General features: G+C 59.4%; 1 protein-coding gene across 2 annotated transcripts in view; it reads left to right on the top strand.

The window, feature by feature from the left end:
* Positions 1-24,858, top strand: part of LOC117639654 (RNA pseudouridylate synthase domain-containing protein 2-like) — a 161,581-nt gene that overhangs the window by 72,942 nt on the left and 63,781 nt on the right. For both annotated transcript variants that reach the window (XM_034375523.1, XM_034375521.1), the window contains exons 2-3: positions 1,691-1,744; positions 16,986-17,075. In XM_034375523.1, coding sequence (XP_034231414.1) covers positions 1,691-1,744; positions 16,986-17,075 — 144 coding nt within the window. The remainder of the gene's footprint in view (positions 1-1,690; positions 1,745-16,985; positions 17,076-24,858) is intronic.

The raw sequence follows: 24,858 nt of genomic DNA, 5'->3' as shown, positions 1-24,858 counted from the left end.
GAAAGGGGGTGGCGTCCCGAACGGTGATTCCCGTAGGCTAATACGCAGGCCGCCCCGCCCCGCCCCGCCGCGCACCGCCGGCGTCTTGTCCCGCGCCTCCTTTTCGGCTCGCGTGATTGCCTATCGACCTCGCTGCCGAGTAAACTTTTCACCCGCCGGCCGCACCGCCCACCTGACCCTGTTTTCACGGCACTCTCACCCACAAATATTTAAAAATATTCACCGTTTGAGACATTGTGGAGGGTGCAAAAGCCGGCCAAAGCCATGACTCTTCGCTGTCCTTCTCCCTAATAGAAACTTCCAGGGGTTGGCAGTCCTTCTGCCAGTGCGGCACGCGCGTCCCCCCCCCCTCTCTTCCGCCTGTCGCAATGACGCTCAGGTGCTCGGCTCGTCAAAAACGCGACAGGCCTATTATCTTTGTAAGGGTTGTGTCACCGCTCTGCGAATTTTGTTTTTGCGTGACGCTATCTGTCTCTCTCGCATCCCTGACCACGGCACGCTCCGTGAGTGCGAGAGAGACGGGATGCCCTTCGCAGCGCGCTGCAAGCCCTCCGCGGGTATTGTTTCCGAGTGGCGCGTAGATTTACGCCCCCCCCATAATTTTCTCGTTTCGCGTGCCGTTCTTCATGCTAGCCTGCCCAGAGTCACCGCAAAAACAAAAAACAAATTTAATTATTAGTTTCAAAGATGACATTTTACCAAATTTTGGCAGTCACGGAATTGATTTTGAGTATTTTCTTTCCTTTTTCTTCAGCGCACCCTCCTGTGTCCCCCCCCCCTCCCCCACGCTGGTGCGGCGCCAGCCCCACTTTGTAGGGACACGACGGGGCTTTGGCGACGCCTCATTATTTGGTTAATGCCGAGAAACATTTGTAGAGCGAAAGTAAACCGTGGCGCGGCCAAGGCGCGGCCATGGGGCGGCATCGCCAGTGACAGCCCCGCTCAGTTTACACTGTTTTCAGCCATTTGCACGTCGTATTCCGGCCACGACACACGCCTCTCTCTCTCTCTCTCTCTCTCTCTCTCTCTCTTTCTCTCTCTCTCTCTCTCGACACCTCATCGACACTCGCCGCTCGTCTCTCGCCCCTCGCCTCGCGCTTGTCTCGCACGAGTGCCATTCGCGCCGCCCATACTTTATTCACAACAGTTTTTCTTCCCTTGTGTGTACCGCTTAATTACTTTCGCTGCTGGACAATTTATGGCGACGAGCATGATGAAAAATGGGAGGGAGAGAGAGAGAGAGAGAGAGAGAGAGAGAGAGAGAGCGTTGTTGTGGCTCGCCAGGTGTTAAGCCCTTGATTGGTGGTGAATTAGGCATGGAGGCTGCCCTTGGTGTTCGGATCATTGTCCCCGACTCGGTCGTCGCTGCGACCTTGCCACCCTTCCGCGCTCCCTTGACGATACACTGGCAAGGTGACCCGCCCCCAAGCCCCACGCTTCGGCCGCGGGGTCGCGACCTCATAGCGTCGCCTGTATAACGGTCGTCCATAACTTGGAAAGCGCAGACCTTGCTCTCATTCTACCCCCACGTTGTCCAATGAACCAACGCCTGGATTACTCGCAGCTCTCTCTCTCTCTCTCTCTCTCTCTCTCTCTCTCTCTCTCACCCTCACGTGCGAGAGAGACAGAGCGACGAGAGGAAGCCGTTGCATGTCATGTGTGACTCTCTAACCTCGGTGTGTCTTTGCAGGTGACCCTGAACTACGAGCTGTCGCCGTCGTCGTCGGGGTCGTCGCCTCAACAGGTGCGTAGCTGGCGTACTCCGCGTCCTCCACGCAGCGATCCCGAAGAGAGTCGCTTCATCCTCTTCGCGCCCGAACGGGACGCGCCATTGCGAGAGATAGCGCACCGGACGGATTGAGTCGGGTGGCTTGTTAGGCCTCGGCACCTGCTCACCCGCCACGGTGGCCTCCCACCCCGTTGCGGCGGCAAAGTCCTTATTTTCGCAAAAATTCCCCATCGCACGCATTCACTTTTACACGTTTTCATGAAAAATATTTTTCCCGCGAAAGGAGCCAATAAAGGCGGAGGGTTTACGGTGTCGTTCCGCTTCCCGCATGCAGGCCATGCAGGCAGGCCATGCAGGCAGACCTGCCCGCCGCGCCAGTCCTCGGCGGAGAGTGATCAGGAAACAGACTAGAGTAGTAGAGGGGAGGAGGGGGAGGGGGAGGCGCCAGCCAAAACACGCCGCCGCAGTTCCACCTAGCTCTGTCTCTCTCGCACTCTCGGCACGTGCCGCCGGCGTGCGAGAGAGACACACTTCGTGCTCCTCGCCAATCCATCGACGGCTGGGGCCCCTCGCAGAGCGCCTCGCTCGCGCCCCGCGCCCCAGCCGAAGAAGCCGAAGGCCCGCCGCCACGCTGTAAACGGTGAGCCAGGCCGCACGGCCAGGCCAGACGGCGGCGAAATTGCCCCCGACTCGGCAGAGGCGGCAGACAGCAGAAGGATGCTGCCAAGGAGCGAAAGCGAAACCTCATAGCCCGAACGCGCCGAACGAGACCGCGTCTCTCTCTCTCTCTCTCTCTCTCTCTCTTGGCCGCGTCTGTGCCACCTCCCTCCGGTACCGTCATCGCCCTCTCGGGGCGCCTGTGCCGTCCCAATCCCAATCCGAATATCAATAAATAGAGACGCTTGGCGCATCCTGCGTTGGGACTCTACGACGGCCAGCCCATAGTGGCGGTTTCTCGCGAGGCCGCCAGGGCCCGATGCTTCCCCCCCCGCCCCTTCCCCCCTCGCTTTCCCTCACATCACTGGACCGCGAGGTCTTCCCTTCACATTGTGGGCGCGCTGTTTGTATATGTGTTGCGGCTTCACGCCAACCACTACCTACTACTATGTGTCTCGCTCGCTCGCACCTCGGCCGCGCCGCCGTTCGGGCTGTGTTTGCGTTTGCGGGTTGTACCGGCGTCTTTGGTGGTCTTTGGGCTGATCCGGGGCTGACGGACAGGCAGGCCGACAGACAGACAGGCAGACAGACAGACAGACAGGCTCGCGAGGGCGGCGCAGAGTGCGGGGGTGAGGACGCCTGCGGGGTGGGCAGGCCCGCCGAACACGAATGCACTCCAGAGCGTCGGTTGCCTACACTCGCAGGCGCTGAGCCGTGCTGAGCTGGCGCGGCGCACTTGCTTTGTTCCAGCAGGGGCGGGCGGGGCGGGGCGGGTGGGGCGGGGCGGGGCGGCCTCGGTCTGCAGCCCGGAAACGCCGGGCCTAGCGTCGATGGCCGTACCCATTACCGACGTGGTGACGATTTATGGCACGCGCACTTACACCATTAGCCTGCCGCTCCCTGTCTCTCTCTGTCTCTCTCGCTCCCACGCGACGCGCCACAGTGCGAGAGAGACGGAGAGAGAGAGGACTGGGGGCCCGCTGGCGTGCGAGGTCGCCGCTATCACTGACGACGTGGACACCGTGCGCTCCGCGGACGACAGGCCCTGTCCACGACGGTGGTGCCCTCTCGGTGCGCGGTGGAAACATGCCGGGGGGAGGGGGGGGGAGCGCGTACGTGGAAGTCGTGTGTGTGTGTGTGTGTGTGTGTGTGTGTGTGTGTGTGTGTGTGTGTGTGTGTTTGAGAGAGAGGGGTTGGCATTAAACCGTCCCCCAGGCCTTTCTTCTTTCCTCGCAAGATTGCCCCGCCCCGCCCCGCCCCGCCCTCGCAGTGCTTGCAGTGGGGCGGCGCGCATAAGACGCGGACGTGTCAGCACGCGCGTTTACAAACATCTGAGTCAAGTGACATTTACGAACCACCCCTTAGCGCCTCTCACCTGTGTGTGTCTGTGTGTGTTTGTATGTAACTATGTCTGTGTGTGAGTGTTTTCGCTCTCCAGCCCTTCAAGAGGGGGGGGGGGGGTCCGCTGCAAGCACGGTGTTACGGTGGATGGGGGTGGGTGGGGTCTCGTCTAGGGCGACGAGAGAGAGGTGGTTATGTAGTGTAGTCGTGCGGGATCCTTACACAACTTTCACTCGCACACGGGAAAATACGTTTGTACGTCTGTTTGTGTTGAGGTGTGTGCGTGAGAGAGAGAGAGAGAGAGAGAGAGCGCGTGCTTTTTGCAAGGTGTACTGTTACACATGATAAAAGCTGAGACGACGGAGATTGAGTTACACACTTCGAGGTGGCATCATTTGTCCTGCCATTATTAAAAATGCTTTACTGAAAATAATTGACCCAAATTTAATGCGTTAGAAGCTGTAAGTCTCGTTTAACTTTCTTGCGGTGTGCGGAGAAAACTCATTTCGAAGCCCAAACCACCTTACCGGCCGCCCAGTCGGCCCAGTCGGGCCAGTCGGGCCTGCCAGGGTCGGTCTATTCTTTTCCCGGGATGCGGAGGCCTTTACGGCTCTAACACAAAGACAAACCGGCACACTGTCTCTCTCGCACGGCCGCGGGCCGCGCCGTGAGTGCGAGGGAGACAGAGCGGCTGTGAATAGCAGCGGGGCGGCCGTTTGGCTCGCGGACTGTATAAACCGCGCACAGTGCGGAGTCCCGTTCTGTAGGTCACCTTCCAGAACCTTCCCAGAACCGCGCGTAAACCGTGGTTCTGGGTAAACCCGCGGGCGTTGGTTCGCTGACCCTGGGATGGACACAGCGCCCCGCGTCCACGTCACTGTCCTCGACGCCGTCCTCGACGCCGTCCTCGCGTTCACGACGCCGAAGACCAGTACACTGGTATCGCCGGCGTAATCCTGGAGCCTCCAGCTCGTCTTGATGGATTCGAACTGACCTCGATACCTCGATCTCGTGAGAGGAGAGGGTGGGGAGCAGCGCGCAGCGCGCAGCTCAGCCAATCGGCCCGGATTGGGGTTTGTAATTAACTTGTCAATCGCGCCACCTCCTCAGCCGCCCCCACTGGCTCGGCGCGGCTCCGCGCGGCCCCCCGCCTCGGTGCCACCCGCCGGCCCGCCCGCCCGAATCACAACCAAACTAACTACTCGTTCGACAGCTGACAGGCGGAGCAGCGCAGCGCGTCGGCCCGACGTTTCTAATCAAGTTATTTTTAGAGAGGCCGGCGAGGAGGCGGCGGGCATACCCGCCATTTTTCCGCCCCGCCGCGCCATAGTGCAATCCGCGCCGCGTTTGACGTCAAGCGGGCTGTTCCCTCTCTCTCTCTCTCTCTCTCTCTCTCTCTCTCTCTCTCTCTCTCTCTCTCTCTCTCTCGCGGTGCCCGCGAGTGCGAGGGAGACGGCGCGACGAAATAACCACTCTTCAGAATCACTCTCACGGTCGATGAGCGCGGTCCAAAAGCCGCGAGAGACATTAGCGGGGCCATTTTTGCATGCCGTCGCTTTATTGTTTAATGAAAGCTCACATCTCTCTTTCTCTCTCTTCTCTCTCTCTCTCTCTCTCTCTCTCTCTCTCTCTCTCTCTCTCTCTCTCTCTCTCTCTCTCTCTCTCTTCTCGCTCTGCCGTTCAGTGGTCTCGCGATTTCACAGACCCGTTGCCTCGCTGACCAAAGGGAGAATCTGTGCGCGCGTGTTTGCCGTTATGAATGCGCGCGAGTGTGTGTGTGTGTGAACGCATGGGTGTGTGGGTGAGTGTGGTGGGCTCTGTCCACAGCTTCCCTCGCCAGATGACTACACTTGCCTCAAACCGCCCGCGAATAAACGCGGGGGGAAAAGGATCCTCGAGCGAGTTTGGCTGTCCGGAAGGGCTGTCCGCTCCGCCATTGGTGGTGGAACCGGCACTGCACTGCGATGCCCGAGTTTGGAATGCCCCCTTCGCCTCGCTTCGCCTCCCTTCGCCTCGCCCGGCCGGCTTACTGGCAATCCGAATTAACTTGGCTTCATTAGTTTTGCAAAACGGTCTGCCGCCAGCTTTGCGGGGCAGCGCGGGCCGGAGGGTGGGCCCGGGGCCTGCCTTTGGCCTGCCTCGCCCTCACGCCGGTATGGCTCGCTCTTTGAGACAGACGGGCCTGGCGCCTTTGTTTCCTGCAGCATTCCCAACCGGCGCCGTCTCTCTCGCACCGCGACGGAACAGCCCGTGAGTGCGAGGGAGACGGAGCGCGGGCACACTGTGCGGAGGCAGCCCGCCGTGGGCCTTCCCCTGCTCGGCGCGGCGCCCTCCAGGCACGCCAGGTGGATCGCCCACTGGCGCGCTGGCCCACTGGCGCCACTTGCCGGGGGCATTCCCTGTTCCCTTCCGCGGTCGCCGCGGCGCGCGCCGGGCCAGGCCGAGGCCAGGGCGGTGGGCCGATATCGGGAGGGGCGTCGACGGCCACCGTGACGACCGCCGTTACTGACACTGTCAAAGCGTCGTCACCGGGACGACTCACAGTGGACCAGTGGGCCGAGCTAGACGCGTTTTGAGCTCCAGAGTCGGTAAACAGGCCTCGAATCGAACGTGTGACCCCACCGATGGATTGCTCTCCGAACGAGGAATCCATTGGTGGGGTCACACGCTCGATTCGAGTGCCATTTTGCGACTCTGGAGCTCAAAAACGCATCTGGGATTTTGGCCGCCTGCACCGGTCCTATTGCCCTCTGTGCGGCTAACCTTGATGTGGCGGCCGCCGTGACAGTGTGGCGCCCACCGTGACTTGCGACGACCACCATTGTTACCGGGCCGCGTCGCCATAATGACGCCTAACGTGCCACTTCTTCGGCGAGGCTGCCGTGCTGGCGGTGCTGGCCGAGGGGTGGCTGGCTGGGCCGGGCGCAGCGCGCAGCCGAAGCGCTTCAGTGGGGCTATTGTTAGCGGGCGGCCAGGCAGCCAGGCCCGGCCAGACGGGGCGGCGTTCGAAACGCGACCCCCGCGAGCTTCTGCCCCAGGTTTGCCTGCAGTGGCCCGTCCGAGGGACAGCGGCTTGCTTGGCGGTGCCCCGCTTCGGACGCGACCGGCGGTCGTCGGTGCCAAGCATCATGCAGTCATCATCGGGCCCAATCAGCGTCGAGGGCTCTATAGCGCGGACACTGTTCCGAACCGCAGCGCGGCGCGGCGCGCCAGTCAGTAGTATGCACGGGTTTACGTAGCGCGCCGCCATCTCGAGCGCCCCCACTGCGAAAACCCCGCCGAAAAGCCGCGGTTCATTTTTCTGCGGTGTCTCTCTGAAGGGTTCTTCTCCGCGCTTTTTGGTGAAAGCTCGGGGGAGCGCTTAAGTTGCAGTCGTCCAAACGCGCGGCATGGCGCGGCGCGGCGCGCAGAACTCGTTTACGACTCGGAAGGGTTCCGCTTCGTTAAGGCGTTTACGTCGTTTGCCTCGTTTACGGCGTTCTCGACGTCCTCCGCGTCGTCCGGCGCGATGCTGCACTGGCCTGCATCTGTAATAGCCAGAGTTTCAAAAAAAAAAAAAAAAAACTTGGAAAAAAATTATTGGCTACGAGAACTGAGTTTCACCAGCCGCCGCAGACAGAATATAGCAATAGCAATGCCAGCCTCGCGCTGGGCGGGTTGGTGGGGTGGCGGGGACATCCTGTCGCGCGTGAACTACGAAAAACAAAGCGCCCTCAGCGGACGGATAAAAAAGGGAAGGCACACAAAACACCTGTTGAAAACGGTTTCCGTTTTGTTTCTTTGACTCGTCGCCGGCGATTGATACGTTCTATCGGGCGAGAGAGATAAAGAAAAAGCGAGAGGGAGAGAGGCGTTGAGATGACAGCCATGCGCAGTCCCGACCTCTGCCATGTAGCGATGTGTGCAGGCTCGCCAGGCGGCTGGCCTCGCTCCCCTCTGCCCCTCCCCTCCCCCTCCCCCGCCTTTCTTTAGCGTGCCGTGCATTGTGCCAAACAGCGATAGAAATTTATCGCCAGGCTGATGCGTCGGACCGGTAGCCTGGGACTGCCAGGGCCGCGCCGGGGCCGCCGGGGCCGCCATGGCCGCGTCCCTGGGACGATGCCCAAGGGCCGGTCGCTTCATCCCGTCGCTCTGTCTCTCTCGCACCCGCACGGGAGGGGCGGGACGCCCCGCGAGTGCGAGAGAGACAGACAGCGCGGCGACGACGGCACCGTTCGGAATCGAACGACTGCAAGTCCAGCCCCTCTCTCTCTCTCGCTCTCGAAGCCGTCTGTCGGTCCCCAGCCTCGCCCTTGGCGCGCCCTTCCCTCCGCCCCGCGTCGCTCTGTCTCTCTCGCACCTTCATGGGACGGCCCCCGAGTGCGAGAGAGACAAAAACGACCCTTCTGAATCAGCCCGCTGCGGCCTGCGGCCAGGTGATCCCGTCCCGTTCCGCGTCAAGCCGATGGCTTTACAGTGCAGGCGGCGGGACGGGCGTCGTCCTTGGCAGTGCGGTGCCGGTGCCCGGCGTGCCTGGCACCGCCTGCTTTGGGTATGCAGATAGTGCAACGTGCAAGTCCGCTGGTACAGGCGAAGCCGGCGAAGCCAGCGAAGCGTCTTCTTGGCCGTGTTTCCTAGTTTCTTGACAGTATTCATGAAGGGCCAACGGGCCGGGCCGGGCGATGGGTGCGCGCGACGGCGCCTTGCCACGCCACCGCCACGCTAGTGCTGCCCGCTTTGTCACGCTAGCGCTGCCAACGCCGCCGACCCTGCATAACGGACATAATGGAAGCTGATTCTACTTTATCACACAGGGAAACTTGCAGCGAGCACGCGGGGCTGTGCTCGGCTCGCATGGCGGCGGCTCGGCTCCGACCGGTTCATTTCGCGGCGTTCGTCGGCGTGGTGCAGGCCACCGCGCCGCCGCCGTGAGATTTATATTTTTTTCGCGCGGCGCGTCTTGGACCATTCGTTACGCTGCAGCAGTTTGCAACACTGTAGGCGCGGTGCGCTCCACCCGGTCCGAAGGTGCAGCGCTGCAGCAGGCGAACCACCCCGTCAACAACTAGGCACCGAACCGCACGGGGTCTGTTTACGTACGCAGTTGTCGGTGTCACTCACATCGGGTGGATTGCACGCCGCTGTTTGAAGAGGCGCCAGTGCGCTGTCTCTCTCGCACCCACGCACAGTGGGCCAGAAGACCGGTGTAGGCGGACGAAATTCTAGACGCGTTTTGAGCTCCAGAGTCGCAAAATTGGACTCGAATCGAACGTGTCACCCCACCAATGGATTGCTCTCCGAACGAGGAATCCATTGGTGGGGTCACACGCTCGGTTCGAGTCACATTTAGCGACTCTGGAGTTCAAAACACGTCCGGAATTTTGGCCGCCTTCGCCGGTCTTCTGGCCCACTGTGACTGCGAGAAGACAGCGGAATGAGCCCGCTGTCCGGTGAAAACAGGTGGCGCCGACATAATGACGAGTCGATTGTGAGGGACACTGTGAGGGACGGCGTAAATGGATCGTCGATATCGCTTTCTTTGCGTGCACAATGAGTGAGTGATGGTGGCGAGTCGCATTGGCGGCATTCGAGGCCTGCCTGTTGAAGGCGCTGATGTCTTGTTCCGCTGCCAGGCTGCCACACTGCCACCTCCCCATCTGGCAGAGCCCGGCAGAGTCAGGCAGAGCCGCGCCGCAGACGTTCTAGAATATGGATGGCCGACTTCGGCCCGGCCTTGCCCGGCCTCGCACAGTGGGCCAGAAGACCGGTGGAGGCGGCCAAAACTCTAGACGCGTTTTGAACTCCAGAGTCGCTAAGTAGAACTCGAACCGAACGTGTGGCCCCACCAATGGATTCCTCGTTCGGAGAGCAATCCATTGGTGGGGTCACACGTTCGGTTCGAGTGCCATTTAGCGACTCTGGAGCTCGAAACGCGTCTAAAATTTTTGCCGCCTCCACCGGCCCTCTGGCCCACTGTGCACCGCGCTCGGTTCGCCGGTCTTGAATTTTGGACAAGCCGCCGAAATAGGGGAGCAGGCGATAACTCTTGGTTGTGGACGATGTCGATCCGACGTTACATCAGTCCGTTCGTGAGTCCGTGCACCCATTCTTCTTCAATGGGAGAGAAAACCGCAAGGGGGCGCCGACTGCGCCGACAGGGGTCGCTGTTCGGGGCTCAATCCCCGGGCCTGCGGCCTGGGCCCCGCCCGGAGCCCCGCCCGGAGCCCCGCCCGGAGCCCCGCCTGCCCGATTTCCATACGCTCACTGCCGGAAAAACAAACGTGTTGAGCTGCGAAGTCCCCTAATGCTGCTGGAATACTGACAACACTGACTCGTTTCCCGAACGAGGAAGCCACTGGTACCTTCGCGTTTTCGGTTCGAGTAGCCACGGAGTGCAAAGAGTGCTGTCCCCGTGAGTGCGAGAGAGACAGCTGGCCGGCTGATTCCTCCTGATTGATTTGCTGCCCGTTGCGCCCTGCAGCGACTAAGGTTGCGCGAGCGAGGCGGCGTGGGTGATCCAGGGACGGCCCGACCCGGCGCCGTGGTCGCCTGTGGTCGCACCTCGCACCCAGGAGCGAGAGAGACGGACGCTGACTTTGACGCGCTTAGCTAAAGCACCGTATTATGCCGCGTCTTTTCGCGCGGGTCCAGCCGCAGCGCGCTGTCCGAAAAGCGCTGACTGTCTGTCTCTCCCTCGCACTCATGTGGCGTCCCTGTAGGGGTGCGAGAGAGACAGAGCTACAGTTTCGGGACCAGCCTGCGGGGATCCCACTCTGACACATCATCCTCTACCTCCTTTTTTCGTCGGGCTACCTCTACCGTCCCCTCTCTATCCATCTCTCTCTCTCTCTCTCTCTCTCTCTCTCTCTCTCTCTCTCTCTCTCTCTCTCTCTCTCTCTCTCTCTCCACCACTCACCTAATGGCGGGCATCTCTATTCACCGTCGCCAAACAGAAAAACCGTCGCGAAAATGTGGGCCGCGGCGCGGAGTTGAACCCACAACCCGCGCGACGAGTGCGGAGTGGGGAATAAGGCATTCACATCCTTGTCTAGCCTTTGTGCTCGCGGGGCCTCTGCTGTGGCGAACACACCCGCGGGACTTCCAAGGGCGGCCGAAAAGGAACAGAGGGAGTGCCGGGCCCTGGCAGTGCTTTCGTCGAACTGCTGTCTCTCTCGCACGCGCGGCGCGCGAACCGTGAGGGTGCGAGAGAGACAGAGCGACCAGTTCGGAATTGGCCTTCCTGGCCCCGCACAATGGGCCATTTGCGACCGAGGCACACATGCGTCCCGACACGTCCCGCAGTTAAAACGCTTCTCTCTCTCTCCCTCTCTATTCTCTACCTCCCTCCCTCTCTCTTTCTCTCTCTCTCCCTCCGCATCGATGTGGGGGCGCGTCAAACGGGAGGCCCAGGGCGACTAATTGTCCACGATGTGGCGACCTAGTCTCATTCCGCCCACCACCTCGTCGCTGTCTCTCTCGCACCCTCGCGGAGCGCCGTGCGAGTGCGAGAGAGACAGAGCGACGACGTGACCCTGCCCTCAGAGTCCGTCAGAGACACGCCATGCCCGTCGCGGAGGCCTCGTGATGAGGTCTGTCAAAGCTGCTGGAGAGTCAGCTGGCCCGACAGAGTCTTTTGAACAATCCTGGGCGGCCTGTCTCTGTCTCGTCGCCCGCGCGTGAGTATTCAGCATCCTGCCGGGGGAGGCAGCGGCCCAACTCGACTCTCTCTGGCGAACGCTTATTTGCAGTGGGCTCTATTCGCTGTCTGCCAGAACGCAAGCCTTGCCGCCCGCTGCGTGAGTCTTGACGTGTTCTCACTGGCCCAAGGTCGGCTCCATCTCCCTCCCTGCTCTCCTTTTTCTCGTCTCTCTCTCTCTCTTCCTTTCTCGATTCTCGAACCATCAACTTCTTCGAAATAATCCGGGGCCCTGCGAATACCGCGTGATGGATGGGGCGGCTTAACACCAGTTTCATAAGCCGCCGCCGGGGTTTTTAAACTCGAGGGCGGCCGATGGATTTCGGTTCTTTGGTTGGCGGCATTGTCGCGCGGCTTCTAGGAACCGCCCCGCCCCGCCCTTGCGTCACCGTGTGTCTGGCACACTGGCAACCACTGGCAACGGCGAGACATGGAGAGAACGCGGAACCGCTCAAGTGGCGCTCCGCGTCGCCGCAGTTACCTCTGTCGGACGCCGAAGGCCCCGAAGGCTCGTCGCGCTGTCCTTGTCGCACTCGCGGGGCGGGCCGCACGCGTGCGACAGAGACAGAGCGACGGAACGACTCTTGGAAATCGCTCTGCAGATCGTGGACCTACCGCACTGGCAGTGTGCCAGTCTGGCCCCGCGCCCCGCCGCCAAAATTCGAACGGGGTGACGACCGGTTGCCGAAGACCAGACTTTCCTTTCGGGAAATGTCTTTGGCGGCCGCGCGGCGTCGTCTGCAATCCGAAAGTGAAAGTGAGTTTCCCCGTCGGCCGCCTTCGACCGGGTCCGGGGCGGCGACCCGCCCGCTGCTGGCGTCGGGCCACTGAGGCCGAACCACCGGGACTGACCGACATTTTTCTATCCCCGTGGACCGGGCGGTGGGGGAGTGCAGCTACCCGTCCTTTATAAAGAGAAACAAGTCGCAAGGTTAGCGTAACAAATGCACATATTCGGTTGAGGTAGCATAACCTCACTTTTTTGACGGGCAGACATAACCTCACTTTTTGGCCGGGCAGATCATAACCTCACTTTTTGGCCGGGCAGAGCAACCTCACTTTTTGGCCGGGCAGAGCATATCCTCACTTTTTGGCCGGGCAGCATAACCTCACTTTTTGTCCGGGTGGCCCGCCGGGACGTCTCAAACGTGGCGCGGCCCCGTTCAAGAGAGGTAACGAGGCATTGCTCGGCTGCGCGAGAGAGACAGAGGAACGCGCGCACGCCCCTTTGGCGGTGCAGTCGCCATTCTCCCGCCGTTTTCCCTCCGAGTCGTTCTCGTCGCTCCGTCTGCGTCGCGCTCGCACGGGACGCGCCGTGCGTGCGAGAGAGGCAGAGAAGGACGCTCGGAATCAGTCTGCAGCGATCGCACTGTCCTTTCCTATTTTTACCTCGGCGATGCGGCGGCGGCGCGCGGGACGGCACGGGACTCCCTGTTGGTCGCCTCCGCCGCCAGAGCGCAGCACGCGCTGTGTTTACGTTTCGCGCGTGCATCAACGCGTCGTCTCTGGTCGTCTCGGCCGACGCCGGCGTGACGGAGTGTGTGCGAGTGAGAGAGAGAGAGAGAGTGTGACGCTGGCCTTGCCCGTGGTCAGTGGCGAGGCCGAGGTTGGATCGGACGCGACGCCCGGAAAGGGCAAACGCCGCGAACCCGAGGAAAGGTAAGCTGTTTAGCGTCCCGTCAACTGGAAGGCCGTGGACTATCAACAGCTTTAAATGCGCCCCCCCCCCCCCACCACCACTACCACACACACACAGCACAGAGGCATGGAGTGCGTTTCGCCCCCCGGTGACGTCACCGCGACGTCACCCGATTGGCTGGCTAATGAACGACGCCATCACCGCTCCGCGCTCAGGTTTTGGGCCATCTGTTCCGAAACGAGGCTGGCGTAATAAACTGAACGCTGTGGGACGCGGGAAGCGAAGAGGGGAGTGATGCTTCTGCAGTGGAGCGGCCGCGTCACCTCGTCGGGGGCTGACTGGCTGGCTGTCTGGCTGGCCGCCTGGCGGTGCGTCAGCCGTGGTTCATCTCGTGATGGGCGGGCGTCGCGGGCGTGCCTCGCCACACCTAGCTAGCCCCGCCACGCTCCGCCACGCTCCGACAGCCCCGCGACAAGTAGGCCGAGCGAGCGCGCCTAGGGGTGGCAGTGCGCGCTTCTTTGATGTCGGCACCCCGGAATTTTCGTCTTTTCACAGCGCGCCTTCTGCCAGTGGGGGCGCGAGGCGGCGCGACACTGGATGTGGGCGGCGCGCGGTTTTTGGCGGCAAGACGCACTTTCCTGCTCCTTCCGCTAATTGAAGCAGGCGGGAAATGCTGCACTGCGGACAGCAGACTGATTCCAACACGCCCTGTCTCTCTCGCACTCATGTGTCATCCCGTATGGGCGCGAGGAGAGAGACAGCGACGAAAACGACTCGGAATCAGTCTCCAGCACCACCTAGACGAACGGCCGCCATCCTCCAGACGCCCTTCCAGATGTCGCCCCGCCCATCCGCCCATCCAGCCCGTCCCCACACCAGCTGCCTTATATAAATTCAACAATGTCGGCGGCGCGCGCCACCAATTTTTCATCCCCCGCTTCGCTCGTTTATTATGAGACTACGCCGTGTGTGTGTGTGTGTGTGTGTGTGTGTGTGGAGGGGGTGACTTTTTGACTTGGCACTTCATTAGCCCGGCCCTGACTGCTGCGGGTGGTCAAAATAATTACCAGAGCAAAGCCCCTGTGTAAGCAGATTTGGGTCCGCCCTTTAGCCCGTAATCCGAACAGCCTTACCTTTGTCCAGCATTAGGCACCCCCCCCCCCATTCCACCCCCTGCCCCCGTTCGTCCGCCTCTCGATTTATCACGTCAGGGTGTATGATTACCAGCCCGGTGTCCCTGCCTGCTACCCCACTGTGAGGTGTTCGGCCCCGAGGCCCATTTTTCCAGTTCAGCGTTCCAACCCCTTCCAACCCTCTGCGGTAATGGCGTTGCCTTGCTCGCATGCGTGATCATCACCGTCTAGTCTTTAATCATGTTTTTGTTGTTTCTCAAGATTATTTTGTTGTAGTGGTTTTTTGCTTGGCTTGCAATTTATGCGTCCCTGCCGTGCTTGGATCGACTTACTGCTAACATGGGAAGGCGCAGCGAGGATGTGGCTGTGTTTGAGTTGCCCGCCGCGCCTTGCAGCGCCAGCCTGTGCACCCAGTAAAAATTGAAACAAAAAAAGATTACTCGAACTGAACGAGTGACCCCATCAATGGATTCCTCGTTCGGAGAGCAATCCATTGGTGGGGTCACTCGTTCTGTTCGAGGCCCATTTGACGACTATGGGGCCCAAAACGCGTTCGGGATTTTGACCGCCTCCACCGGTCTTCTGGTCCACTGGCCGCTGCAACGCTGTTTCCTGGTGTCAGCAGCGTGGACTGTTGCGCCGGGCACGGCGGGTCGGCCAGGGCGGGCACTAGTTGGCGGGCACCGCGCTGTCGCGTCGCCGTCCCTTCCTCGCCGCCCCTCCTTGAAAACTTGGCCGGAGCAGCGGTGCGCGGAAAAGTTTGTGTCGGTGGGACGGATTGAGAACAAAGGCTTGGTGGGGACTGGCGGAGGGCAGGTCACTCCGGCGGGAACCGCGCAACTCCGCAGCGCGCCCGCCGGAGTTACGGCAGTGTGCCGGGGGGTCGGTCCGGGCCGAGGCGGCGGAGGGCGGGACGGGGATCTCCACCAACATTTCACGTCTCTTTGGAGCGGGAAACCGCACCCGCCGCAGCAGCAGCACACTGGCCCAAATCCGGCGGCCTTTGTATCGCATCGGACCGGCCGGCCAGCAGGCCAGCCGACCGGCCAGCGGGCCATCGCCCCTAATAAGCTTGAGTATTCCTGGAATCCACTTTGGCCAGCCGAGACTTTGGCGCATTTGCAGTAGTGGCCGTCCATATATTACGTAACATTTATGTACTTGCGGCACACACACATTTACTTGAATCCGCGGCGGTACTCGTCACCTTCCGGCGTCGCCACAATTTCCGCGGTTAGAGCGCCAAGGGGCCTGGGGGAAGAAAAGGGGGCAGCCTACCCGCCCTCCAAGTGCTCGCCCTTCTTCTCGTGCATGGCTGCTTAGCGGGGCCCCGCGGCTCGCTGGTCGGGGGAAGCGGGAGAAGTGGCCGTTACCATGGAGACGAGGCCTGGAGAGGAGACCTCCTCTGCCGTGCTGCTGGAGCACATGTTATACGTGCTCTTCCTGGAGGCTGCAAGTGGCGAGGAGAATCATCGCGGCCTGGAGGAGGTGGACTGCGTGGTGTGGAAGGCTGGAATGATGTGCCAGAGCATGTGTCTGTGCGCCAGACACTGTAACGAAGCACGCGCACGCACGCAGCGGAATGAAATCAGGGGGGAAATGTCTAATGAAGATTGTCCGTCACCAGACTCGGGCTAGCCAGGGCAGGCAGGCAGAAAAATCTGCCAGTAACGCCACAAAGTTGGTCAAAAAGTGATTGAATCTCCGAAAGCAGCCGTTTTCGCTGAATTTGGGCGGCCACTGCGTTCCATCTAGTCACCGTAAAAGGCCTCCCTCGACGTCCTAGTATTCTTAAGACCCTACTCTGTCATGCCCTGTATCGGGAAGACGTTGACCACAACGATTTTGGCTTTGACCGCAACGATTTTTTGACCAAGTTGGTCAAAAAGTGGTCGAATCTCGGAAATTTGCTGATTTTGCTGACTTTGGGTGGCCACTGTGTCCAATCTAGTTGCCGTAAAAGGCCCCCCTCAACGCCCTAGTATTCTCAAGACCCTACTCTGTCATGCCCTGTATCGGGAAGACGTTGACCACAACGATTTTGGCTTTGACCGCAACGATTTTTTGACCAAGTTGGTCAAAAAGTGGTCGAATCTCGGAAATTTGCTGATTTTGCTGACTTTGGGTGGCCACTGTGTCCAATCTAGTTGCCGTAAAAGGCCCCCCTCAACGCCCTAGTATTCTCAAGACCCTACTCTTTCATGCCCTGTATCGGGAAGACGTTGACCGCAACGATTTTGGCTTTGACCGCAACGATTTTTCGACCAAGTTGGTCAAAAAGTGGTCGAATCTCGGAAATTTGCTGATTTTGCTGACTTTGGGTGGCCACTGTGTCCAATCTAGTTGCCGTAAAAGGCCTCCCTCGACGCCCTAGTATTCTCAAGACCCTACTCTTTCATGCCCTGTATCGGGAAGACGTTGACCACAACGATTTTGGCTTTGACCGCAACGATTTTCCGACCAAGTTGGTCAAAAAGTGGTTGAATCTCGGAAATTTGCTGATTTTGCTGACTTTGGGCGGCCACTGTGTCCTATCTAGTTGCCGTAAAAGGCCTCCCTCGAAGCCCTAGTATTCTTAAGACCCTACTCTTTCATGCCCTGTATCGGGAAGGCTATTGACCGCAACTAGTTTGGGGGCGGTAGCCTCACAAAGTTGGTCATGAAGGGTAAAAACATAATGATGATCGGGGACCTTTTGCGGTCTTATCCGCTGGGGCCTTTTGGGGACCAGTCCGAGCCTGTCCGTCACTGTCCTGTCCGTACGGTTGCGGCTGCTGCTTCTCCGCTCAACAAATAGCACTTCTGTTTCAGGCCGGAGACTGCTCGGGGTCGGACTTCTCGCTGGCGTCGAGTCAAAAGCGGAAAGCTGACGAAGGAGAACCCAACAAGGACTTAAAAAAGGTGAGTTGCGATGGTTCAGTGCGATCGCGTCAAGTAGAATCGTAGTCGCGCTGAACGGAGCACGGTACACGGCCCCGAGGACACGACGAAGGTTGGCCGGCCCGGGGAGTTGCTTTTTGTAAGTTTACCTTTTCGTCATCCCTTGATCGCCAAAGTAAAGAGTAAAGCACTATCGGGCCGGCCTCATCTAGATCGATTGCCTTTCAAAGTGGCCATGCAGCCGGTCTCTCGTCCGCGTCTCAAGTTTTATCGTGGAGGAATGACAGCTCCGGAAATAGCTTCCCTTCGCAACTCTGTGTTCGTTCCTCGCCAATTTTTAGACGTCAATTTTCTGAAGCGCTTATCCTCCAACACAGCCCGGCGTGTTATCAAAGATAACTCCTCGCTTCGAAAAAGAAAGACGGGGAGGGTAGCAAGCTGAAGTCGCGGCACTGTAACTGCGTGCAGTGTGTCAAGCGGAACGGTGTTCCGATTTGATGCCGTGCTGCGAGCGGGGCGAACTCTACACGGCGTCTACACTACACGGCCTTAATGGCGCGCCGAGGCGTCACGCATCGTGATGCATGGAGGCACTGCACACGCTGCACTGCGAAATAAAAAAGGGAAAATGAAAGTCGACCACAACACTCAGAACTCCTAACAGAATGATGTGGCGAGTAAGCCAATGATGCTTGGCCGGCATTGTGTTTGCTGGAACGTATTGCCCGCTTGGCGCTGTGTGTACCTTTGCGGTGGAAGCTCGGTGAGCCTCGCCGCAGAGAAAAAGAAACATAGAAATAATTTGGCCGTACGCAGTGGAGTGGACCCTTTCGGTTTGCTCCAAGCGGTTCCCGATACACCGTCCTGATTCGAATGCAGGTTCGCCGTGCCGGCCGTGCCGGCCGTGTGGACGCAGAGCGCGCAGAGCGGGATGTATCGGATGGCATACACCGGCCACCTCCCCATAAATTCGGGGCCGCAGTTAAGACCGCTGTGGTGGTACTGCCGGGAGGGAGGGGGGGGGGACCGGAGGAGGATGGAGTGCCCGCATCGTGGAGGAGGCAAGGCACTGGAATCTATTTGATTTTGTCCAGGAGGTTTACAAAATTCGCGTTGAAAAACCACAGAAAAAGGGGCCGTCAGCAGCATGAGGCAAGTCGGAAAACGGTGGGCTGCCCCCAAGTCCGCTCTGCAGGCGTGCCAAACTCGGGGCACTAGGCTTCTGCTTTGCTACAAGCAGCGTGGATGTCAGGCCGTGTGGTGATTGCCGTGTCATTGGGAGCCTCGCGCCGGCAGAGCCCCGCAGCCCCAAGACGTTAATTAAGTGAGAATTCGTTCCTGTCTGTCCCGAGGCCCGCCCGGCCCGCGCCTCATGCCGCGTTTCTCGGAAGACGTTCGTTTGTCTGGTGGAAGCACGCCCGTCTCCTCGTGGCGCGTCGCTCGTCAAATTCTTTTTCCCTCTGCTGGTACCCCTGGCGTGTCAGTGGCGTGGTGAGCAGGGGGGAGAATCTCCGTTGGTAACCCTGGTGGAGGGAGGGGGGAATCTTTTCCCGCCCCTGTTGGTACCCCTGGTGGGGTTTGCAGGTCGTAACGTCTAGACCGCCAACACAAAAAAAAGAGGAAAGTCGATGTTTTGTGTTTCGCTCCATTTTGCATCTTTTCACTTTGCGACCTCGCGGCGCGCCGCGGCGGGGATGTCGCGTGGCGCCGCGCTGCGCTCACTGCAACGCGGCCCCGCCAAAGTGGGGTTAAGTAGGTTATTGCTGATTACGGAACTCGTCACAAACTCGCGCCGCGTGGCAGCGCCCGCCACGAGGCAGAGTCCGCCACGAGGCAGCGCCTCAGCACAGTAACTGGGAAATCGGATGCAAATATGCAGGAACAAGAGGGCGGTGGCGCCGCGGTGCTCTGTCATTACAACTTGGAGGCAGACGCAGCAAGGCGGTGACTAGGCGGCCGCGGCGGGCCGGGCGCGGGCCTGCGTGTGCGACTGCCGGGACTCCCTCCCGGGAGGGGGCGAGGCGAGGCTCGACGGCTCACTAGGCGGCGGTTCTCAAAGTTTTCGCCGCGCTTCGTTTCTTCCCCTTAGTACTCGGGCACCCTGTACTGAATTCTCCATGTTTTGTGAGACACCGCCAAACTTGAATGGCGGTTTAGGGAAAGAAAGGATCAGTTGGACAACTTTTCGCTCAACAAATCATGAGGGAGGGGGTTTGGGCTGTGCACGTGCGGCTGGTTGGGTTTGAAGAGACGACGATTGTTTGCAGTTCTTCCTGCCTACCTAGCCACGACTATGGGAGCGTTTGTCCCGGAAGCATTTTGGAGATTTGCATCTCCATTTGGGTCCCTGGGCGGCGGCGGGGCCCCGCGCAAGGCCCCCTCCTTCTTAGTGGCGATCATCGCCCCCCGCAGATTGGACACGTCTCGTCGTCGTCTGCGGCTGAGGTGGAAAGTGGTCCGGTTTCCTCCGGGCAAGCCCGGCAAGCCTCACTCCAGGCACGCCACCTGGAGGGGGCCCTCTGTGGGGCCCTCCTAGGCCTGCCCCCTAGGCCTGGCTTTTGTGCGGCCAATTTGGCACTCCTTCACCGCAAATTATGTTTGCTTTAGGACTTTACCTCATATTTACATTACGACTTTACCTTACATTTATTTATCTTAGGCGTGGTCTTAGGAATTTACCTGAGATTTATCTTCGGGCTTTACCTCTTATTTATCTTCAGTTGTTTCGTTTCAAGTTTCTATCAGAAAATTTTTTAAAATATTTTTGTTGTTTTTGTTTGCTTTTTTGCTTTGTTTTTTATTTTTGGTGGTTGATTTTGTTCGTCTCTGCCTGTTTGTTTGCGGTTTTCGGCTGAGCGTGACGTATTCATGTCCTCCCTGCTCCGCGTTTTAACGCTTACATAAACTAAAGGCAACCGGAGGGAAAACATGGACGGCACATGTGCGCGCCCTGAGCTTTGCTAGCTAGCTGCTGCTGCCGCCTGCTGCCACCGTGCCGCACGGCAAACATGAAAATGAGCACTCACCAAGCGTCGCGCGCCCCGCCAGCCCCGCCGGGCCCAGCGGCACCCAGTTTATTTGACGAACTCATCTCCGGTTGTTGCACGTGCATCCCCTTACCTCCCCTCTCTTTACCCTCACCTCTCTGAGCCCCCACAGACACACGGGCTCACCCGCATGCACACCCAACCATCGACAGACAAGCCTGGCACAGTCTACACCGACACTGACTCACACTCACCTACAGACGCTTTGAGTGTGGCGTACCGGTGACTCATTGATAAAAACACTCGATATACCGCGGAGGTGCTCCGCTCCCTACTATTGGTTAGGTGGGGCAGGCTGGGTTAGGCGGCGCCCCGCGGCGAGGGGGGGGGATTTCGCTGCTGTGTATTTGAATATTCATGGGGCGCCTTGCCATCAGTCGTAATCCGGAGCGTACCGTCGAAGCGAACCGGACTGTGCCGGACTGTGCCCTCCCCTCTTGGATTATGTTTATCGCAATGCCCGATACTCTCGTTCGAGGAAGTGGAAGCCGAGTCGACTATCGTTTTGTTTCCGAGTGTTTCCATTCCAGTGGGGGGGCCTCGGCGCGGCCCAGTCCAGACAGTGTTGCCACCATTCATTTTGGATGAACGGCTTCGAGTTGCCCAACAAACTGCAAGAGGATGTGGCAACAGACCATACCAGTAAAATATGTACAGGCATAGCGCGCCGCCCTTGAGGATTTTCCCGAGGCCTCGTTTGGGGGGTAAATGCGTTAATTTATCATTTAGCTTCCCGATGGGGGCGTCGACGCGCCGCGCAGTTTTCCTGTTTTCCGCCCGACTCGCTTTCCCGGCCTTCCATCCTCCGAGCACGGAGCTCCGCCGGACTTTGGAAACATGCCGCCGTTAATTCGAAGGAGGGTACTAAAAGGTTAAGACCTCCATGTAGTTAGCGGCGCACCCCGGACCGGGAGCCCGGCTGCAGCCGGCTGGCTGGCTAAGTACCGCCAGGAGTATCAACAATTTACAGGATTGGATCCGCGGCCGTTTTCGCTGAGACTCTGCTTGGTGCGGCTTGGCCTCAATGGCAGTGGAGGTCTCGCGCCCGCAACGGGTTAGTTTCCGACTAAATGGGTCACGTCTCCATCCTCAAATGTTCGGGGACTCAAATCTCCGGCGGTCTTTCTTGCGATCTCTATTTTCGACGCTGCAGGGTTGCTGTGCGGGTTGCAGCTACCCACTTTTTCGGAGGGAGCCTTGTTCCCCGACGCTGCGCGGAGTGTGGTTGGTGTTGGCGGCTTCGCCTCGGCCCGCCTCCGCCTTGCCCGCCGCGCCGCGCGTCCAGCAACCCAAGTGCTAGCTTAGCGAGCTTAGTCTCGCCCCTCTTGTCCCTGCCCCCACCCTTTCTCACCTCTTACCTCCGCCGATGTCTGCCGGACCGCCTGGCTGCCCCTCGGCCGACCCTCTGCAGCTAATAAGGGCCCTCGAGTGCCTCATAACTTGCGGTTTGCCCCTCTCTGTCTCTCTCCACCCGTGCACTATCTCCCGCCTCTCTCTCTATCTCTCTCTCGCGCCCACGTCTTGTCTTTGCCCGGCGCTCATGGACCCGAGCTGACCACATGATTTTCGCCTCCAGCCTCCGGCGGCGGCCTCTGGTGAACTCTTCCATCGGGTTCAAATACCGAGACACGGCGTGCTCACTCTCTCTCTCTCCCGTTCGTTAGCTGTGCTCGTATTTTGGCTCGGCACTGATGGGCCTTCCCTTTCTTCGTAGTGCAGCGGGCGCTTCTTTGTGTGGAAGAGGAATGCTCGTCTTTTACGTGTGAAAGTCGCGCACGACCTTGATGTCCTTGTTGTTGTTGTTTGCTGCTTGTTGTTCTCGCCACCTGTCCTCGCCAGCAATTACCAGGTGTGCCGCCGCGCTGGCACCATTTTTTTCGGCGTTTTTGTTGTTGTTTGTTGTAGTTGTTGACAGAAACGGCGGAAAAAACGAGGCCCACGGCACCGCGTCCGGCTTAAACCGGGATTCCATCATCCTCATCTTCCCTCAAGGAATAATGCCAGCAATCCAGTCCCGGGCGCGTAATGCTTCTTCCTTCTTTGTTCTCTGTCCAGAGCGGCGGGGCGGGGCGGGGCGCCACGGCCGTTTTGCGCGGATTGTATTGTCCCTGGTCGGACTAATCCTGTTACTCGTCCCCACCGCTTTGCCGCTTTTTCCCCGCCGACAACTTCGCCCAATGAAATTATTTCCGAAAGGAAAATGACGCCACCTATCTCCTTTCTCCCTTCTCCTTTCTCGGCCGTCATCGTCGGCCCTGTTTTTTTTTTTTTTTTTTTTTTGCATCTGCATTTGCAGATGCTCAGAATTTTGCGCGAGGCAGAGAATTGTTTGCGGCGTCGGAAGCCGCCTTGCTACAGCCGCGTGCCTTGTTTTTGTTACTTCCTCTTGTTGTTGATGTTACGTTTTGGCATTTTTCCTCATCGGCACCCGCCCCCGCCTTCCGAGAATCTCCGTCTGAGCGTGGCGAGGCTCGCGGTAAACGCTTGCGGGGGCTCACCGCCAGCCTCCCCGTCAGCACCAGCAGCCAATCGCCGTCCTTAAGGTCTTCCCGCTCGCCTTCCGAGGCCGTCTCCCGCGCGCGTAAAGGGTTGCATCCCCGCCGCAGAAAAGTTTGTGTCGTCTTCCTTGTTTTTCTCGCTTTCCTTGTTTTCCTCTCGTTTCCCGGGTAATGACGGGCTCGCCGAACAAAGGGGGCCTCCGATGTGTCGGATTGGACCTGTTGCGCCCCGCCCGCCGCGTCTCCTCTCTCTCTCTCTCTCTCTCTCTCTCTCTCTCTCTCTCCCCCACGTGACACTATCGGGGCCTATCGAGCCCCAAGATGCAGCGCCGGGCTTCCGACGTGACTAATTCAGGGGCCGGAATCACCGCGCGCGTTTTGGTTATGGCTCGTTACACGCTGAGAGCATGACAGAGGACCATAAATGGAAGTGGTGCTCAAGTTAAGTAGTTGCTGAAGTTCCTGCTCGGTGTGCTTTGCCACGAGGAAAATGTCGGATTTTGTTCGGTGGACTGAAATGAGGGCACTCTCGGATACTTTGCTCTAAAAGAAACATTAAGTCAATTTTTGTTTTGTCTGAGGATTGAAGCTTACTCCTTGTCGACCTTAACCTCTTACGTATCGGTCGGGGTGCTTCGCGCGCCGATGACAGACACACAGACACCCGTCGGCGCGGTAACAGAGTTGCCGTTGGCCGCTTCAAAATGGCGACCTGGCGGCGCGCCAATGGGGCGCGGACACGGCGGTGACATGTGTCGGCGTGTCAGTCGAAGGCGCCATCGAGCGCATCGGGACGCGCCGCCACACTCTGAGCACACTGTGGGCACACTGTGGGACGGGGAACGGCCGGTTTTGACTGGCGGTAGAATTGTGTGCCGCGTACGTTACACCGTTACTCCCCACCACCCTAAGCCTCCGCAGACTCACTCGGAGAGTCGTCGCTCTGTCTCGCTCGCACTCGTGGGGCGTCCCGTACAGGTGCGAGAGAGACAGTGGTGGGAGGAGCGGCGAGTCGTAGCCGCGGCGCTAGTTTCGAGGGTCGAGGTCACGGCCATACGCTGTCACGTTTTCGTTCCCAAAACCCCTCTGTTGTTTCATTTCAATTTTTAACCTTCATTTCAATTTTTTTTTTCAGGAGGATTTTGTTTTTTGAAGTGGTTGGACTGCGCCTTATTATTTTTTTTTCGCACTACCCTCTTGCCCATGGATTTTGAAACTCCCGCCATTTCTGCGACGCACGTTTTTGGCGCGCTAAATTCGCACACAGTCGTCCTCGGTGTGCACAGATAGGCCACGCCTTTGCCGTCCTCCCTCGCCGGCTGTACCGCTGCCGCGCCGTCACCTGTTGCACGGCTGTCCGTTCGCTGTCCGTGCCGTGTCTGTCCGCTGTCCGTTCGCTGTCCGTCCGCTGTCCGTCCGCCGCGCCAATCTGGACGCGCGACACGTCCTCGACCTCGGCCCAGCGATAATGAGTCGGCAACTCGAAGCGCCGCGGTGGCGTGCCGCCATGGAGGGCCGCCATGAAGGGCCGCCATGAAGGGCCGTGAATGGAATGCGTCGCTTTATTCCTCGTTCTTTTTAATGGCCGCCCTGTTCCGTTTGAAAGCATTTCGCACTTTTGGCGCCAAACTTTTGGCGCCATTTCACGGTGCTGCCGTATAAGTTGCCCTTTTTTTTAAAAAAAGAGAATAAACACGGGGACTTTTTCGACAACACGCACTCTTTTGCGAGAGAGAGAGAGAGAGAGAGAGAGAGAGAGAGAGAGAGAGAGAGAGAGAGAGAGAGAGAGAGAGAGAGGCTTACCTGACAGTGGGGGCGCTGCTCTGAAACTCCCTGCGCCGTCAATCCTCGGCAGGGGAGCCCCTGCGCTGTTTTGATAGCACGCGTAGATTGACACAACGGTTTTGTCGCCCACCCCGTCGGAGACGAAACACGTCCCGGGTGAGGCTTGGGCTCCGCTGCGTGCATTGCAGACTGCCCTAGCGTGTGCCGCGTGGCGCACAGCAGCCTGTTCTTCCTTTTATTTTGCCCGGAGAGTGGCAGGACTGTCCGGCGTGGCGGCGGCGTGGTGGCCCTGGAGAGCCACCGGGTGTTGCGGGGCTGCCCTCTGGGGGTGAAGCGTAGCGAGGCGGGGCGGGGCGGGGCGTCCTCTGCCCGTCAACTTGGCCAATCCAAAACGAAACTCTCCCCGCCCTCTGAGGTGGTCCAGTAGGGCCAGCAGGGCCAGCAGTGCGCGCCGCGCCGCTCCCCCAACATCCG

The sequence above is a fragment of the Thrips palmi genome, unplaced genomic scaffold (genome assembly GCF_012932325.1).
Source record: "Thrips palmi isolate BJ-2018 unplaced genomic scaffold, TpBJ-2018v1 HiC_scaffold_11, whole genome shotgun sequence".
Taxonomy (NCBI): domain Eukaryota; kingdom Metazoa; phylum Arthropoda; class Insecta; order Thysanoptera; family Thripidae; genus Thrips; species Thrips palmi.
This window is presented reverse-complemented; position numbering and strand designations above follow the sequence as displayed.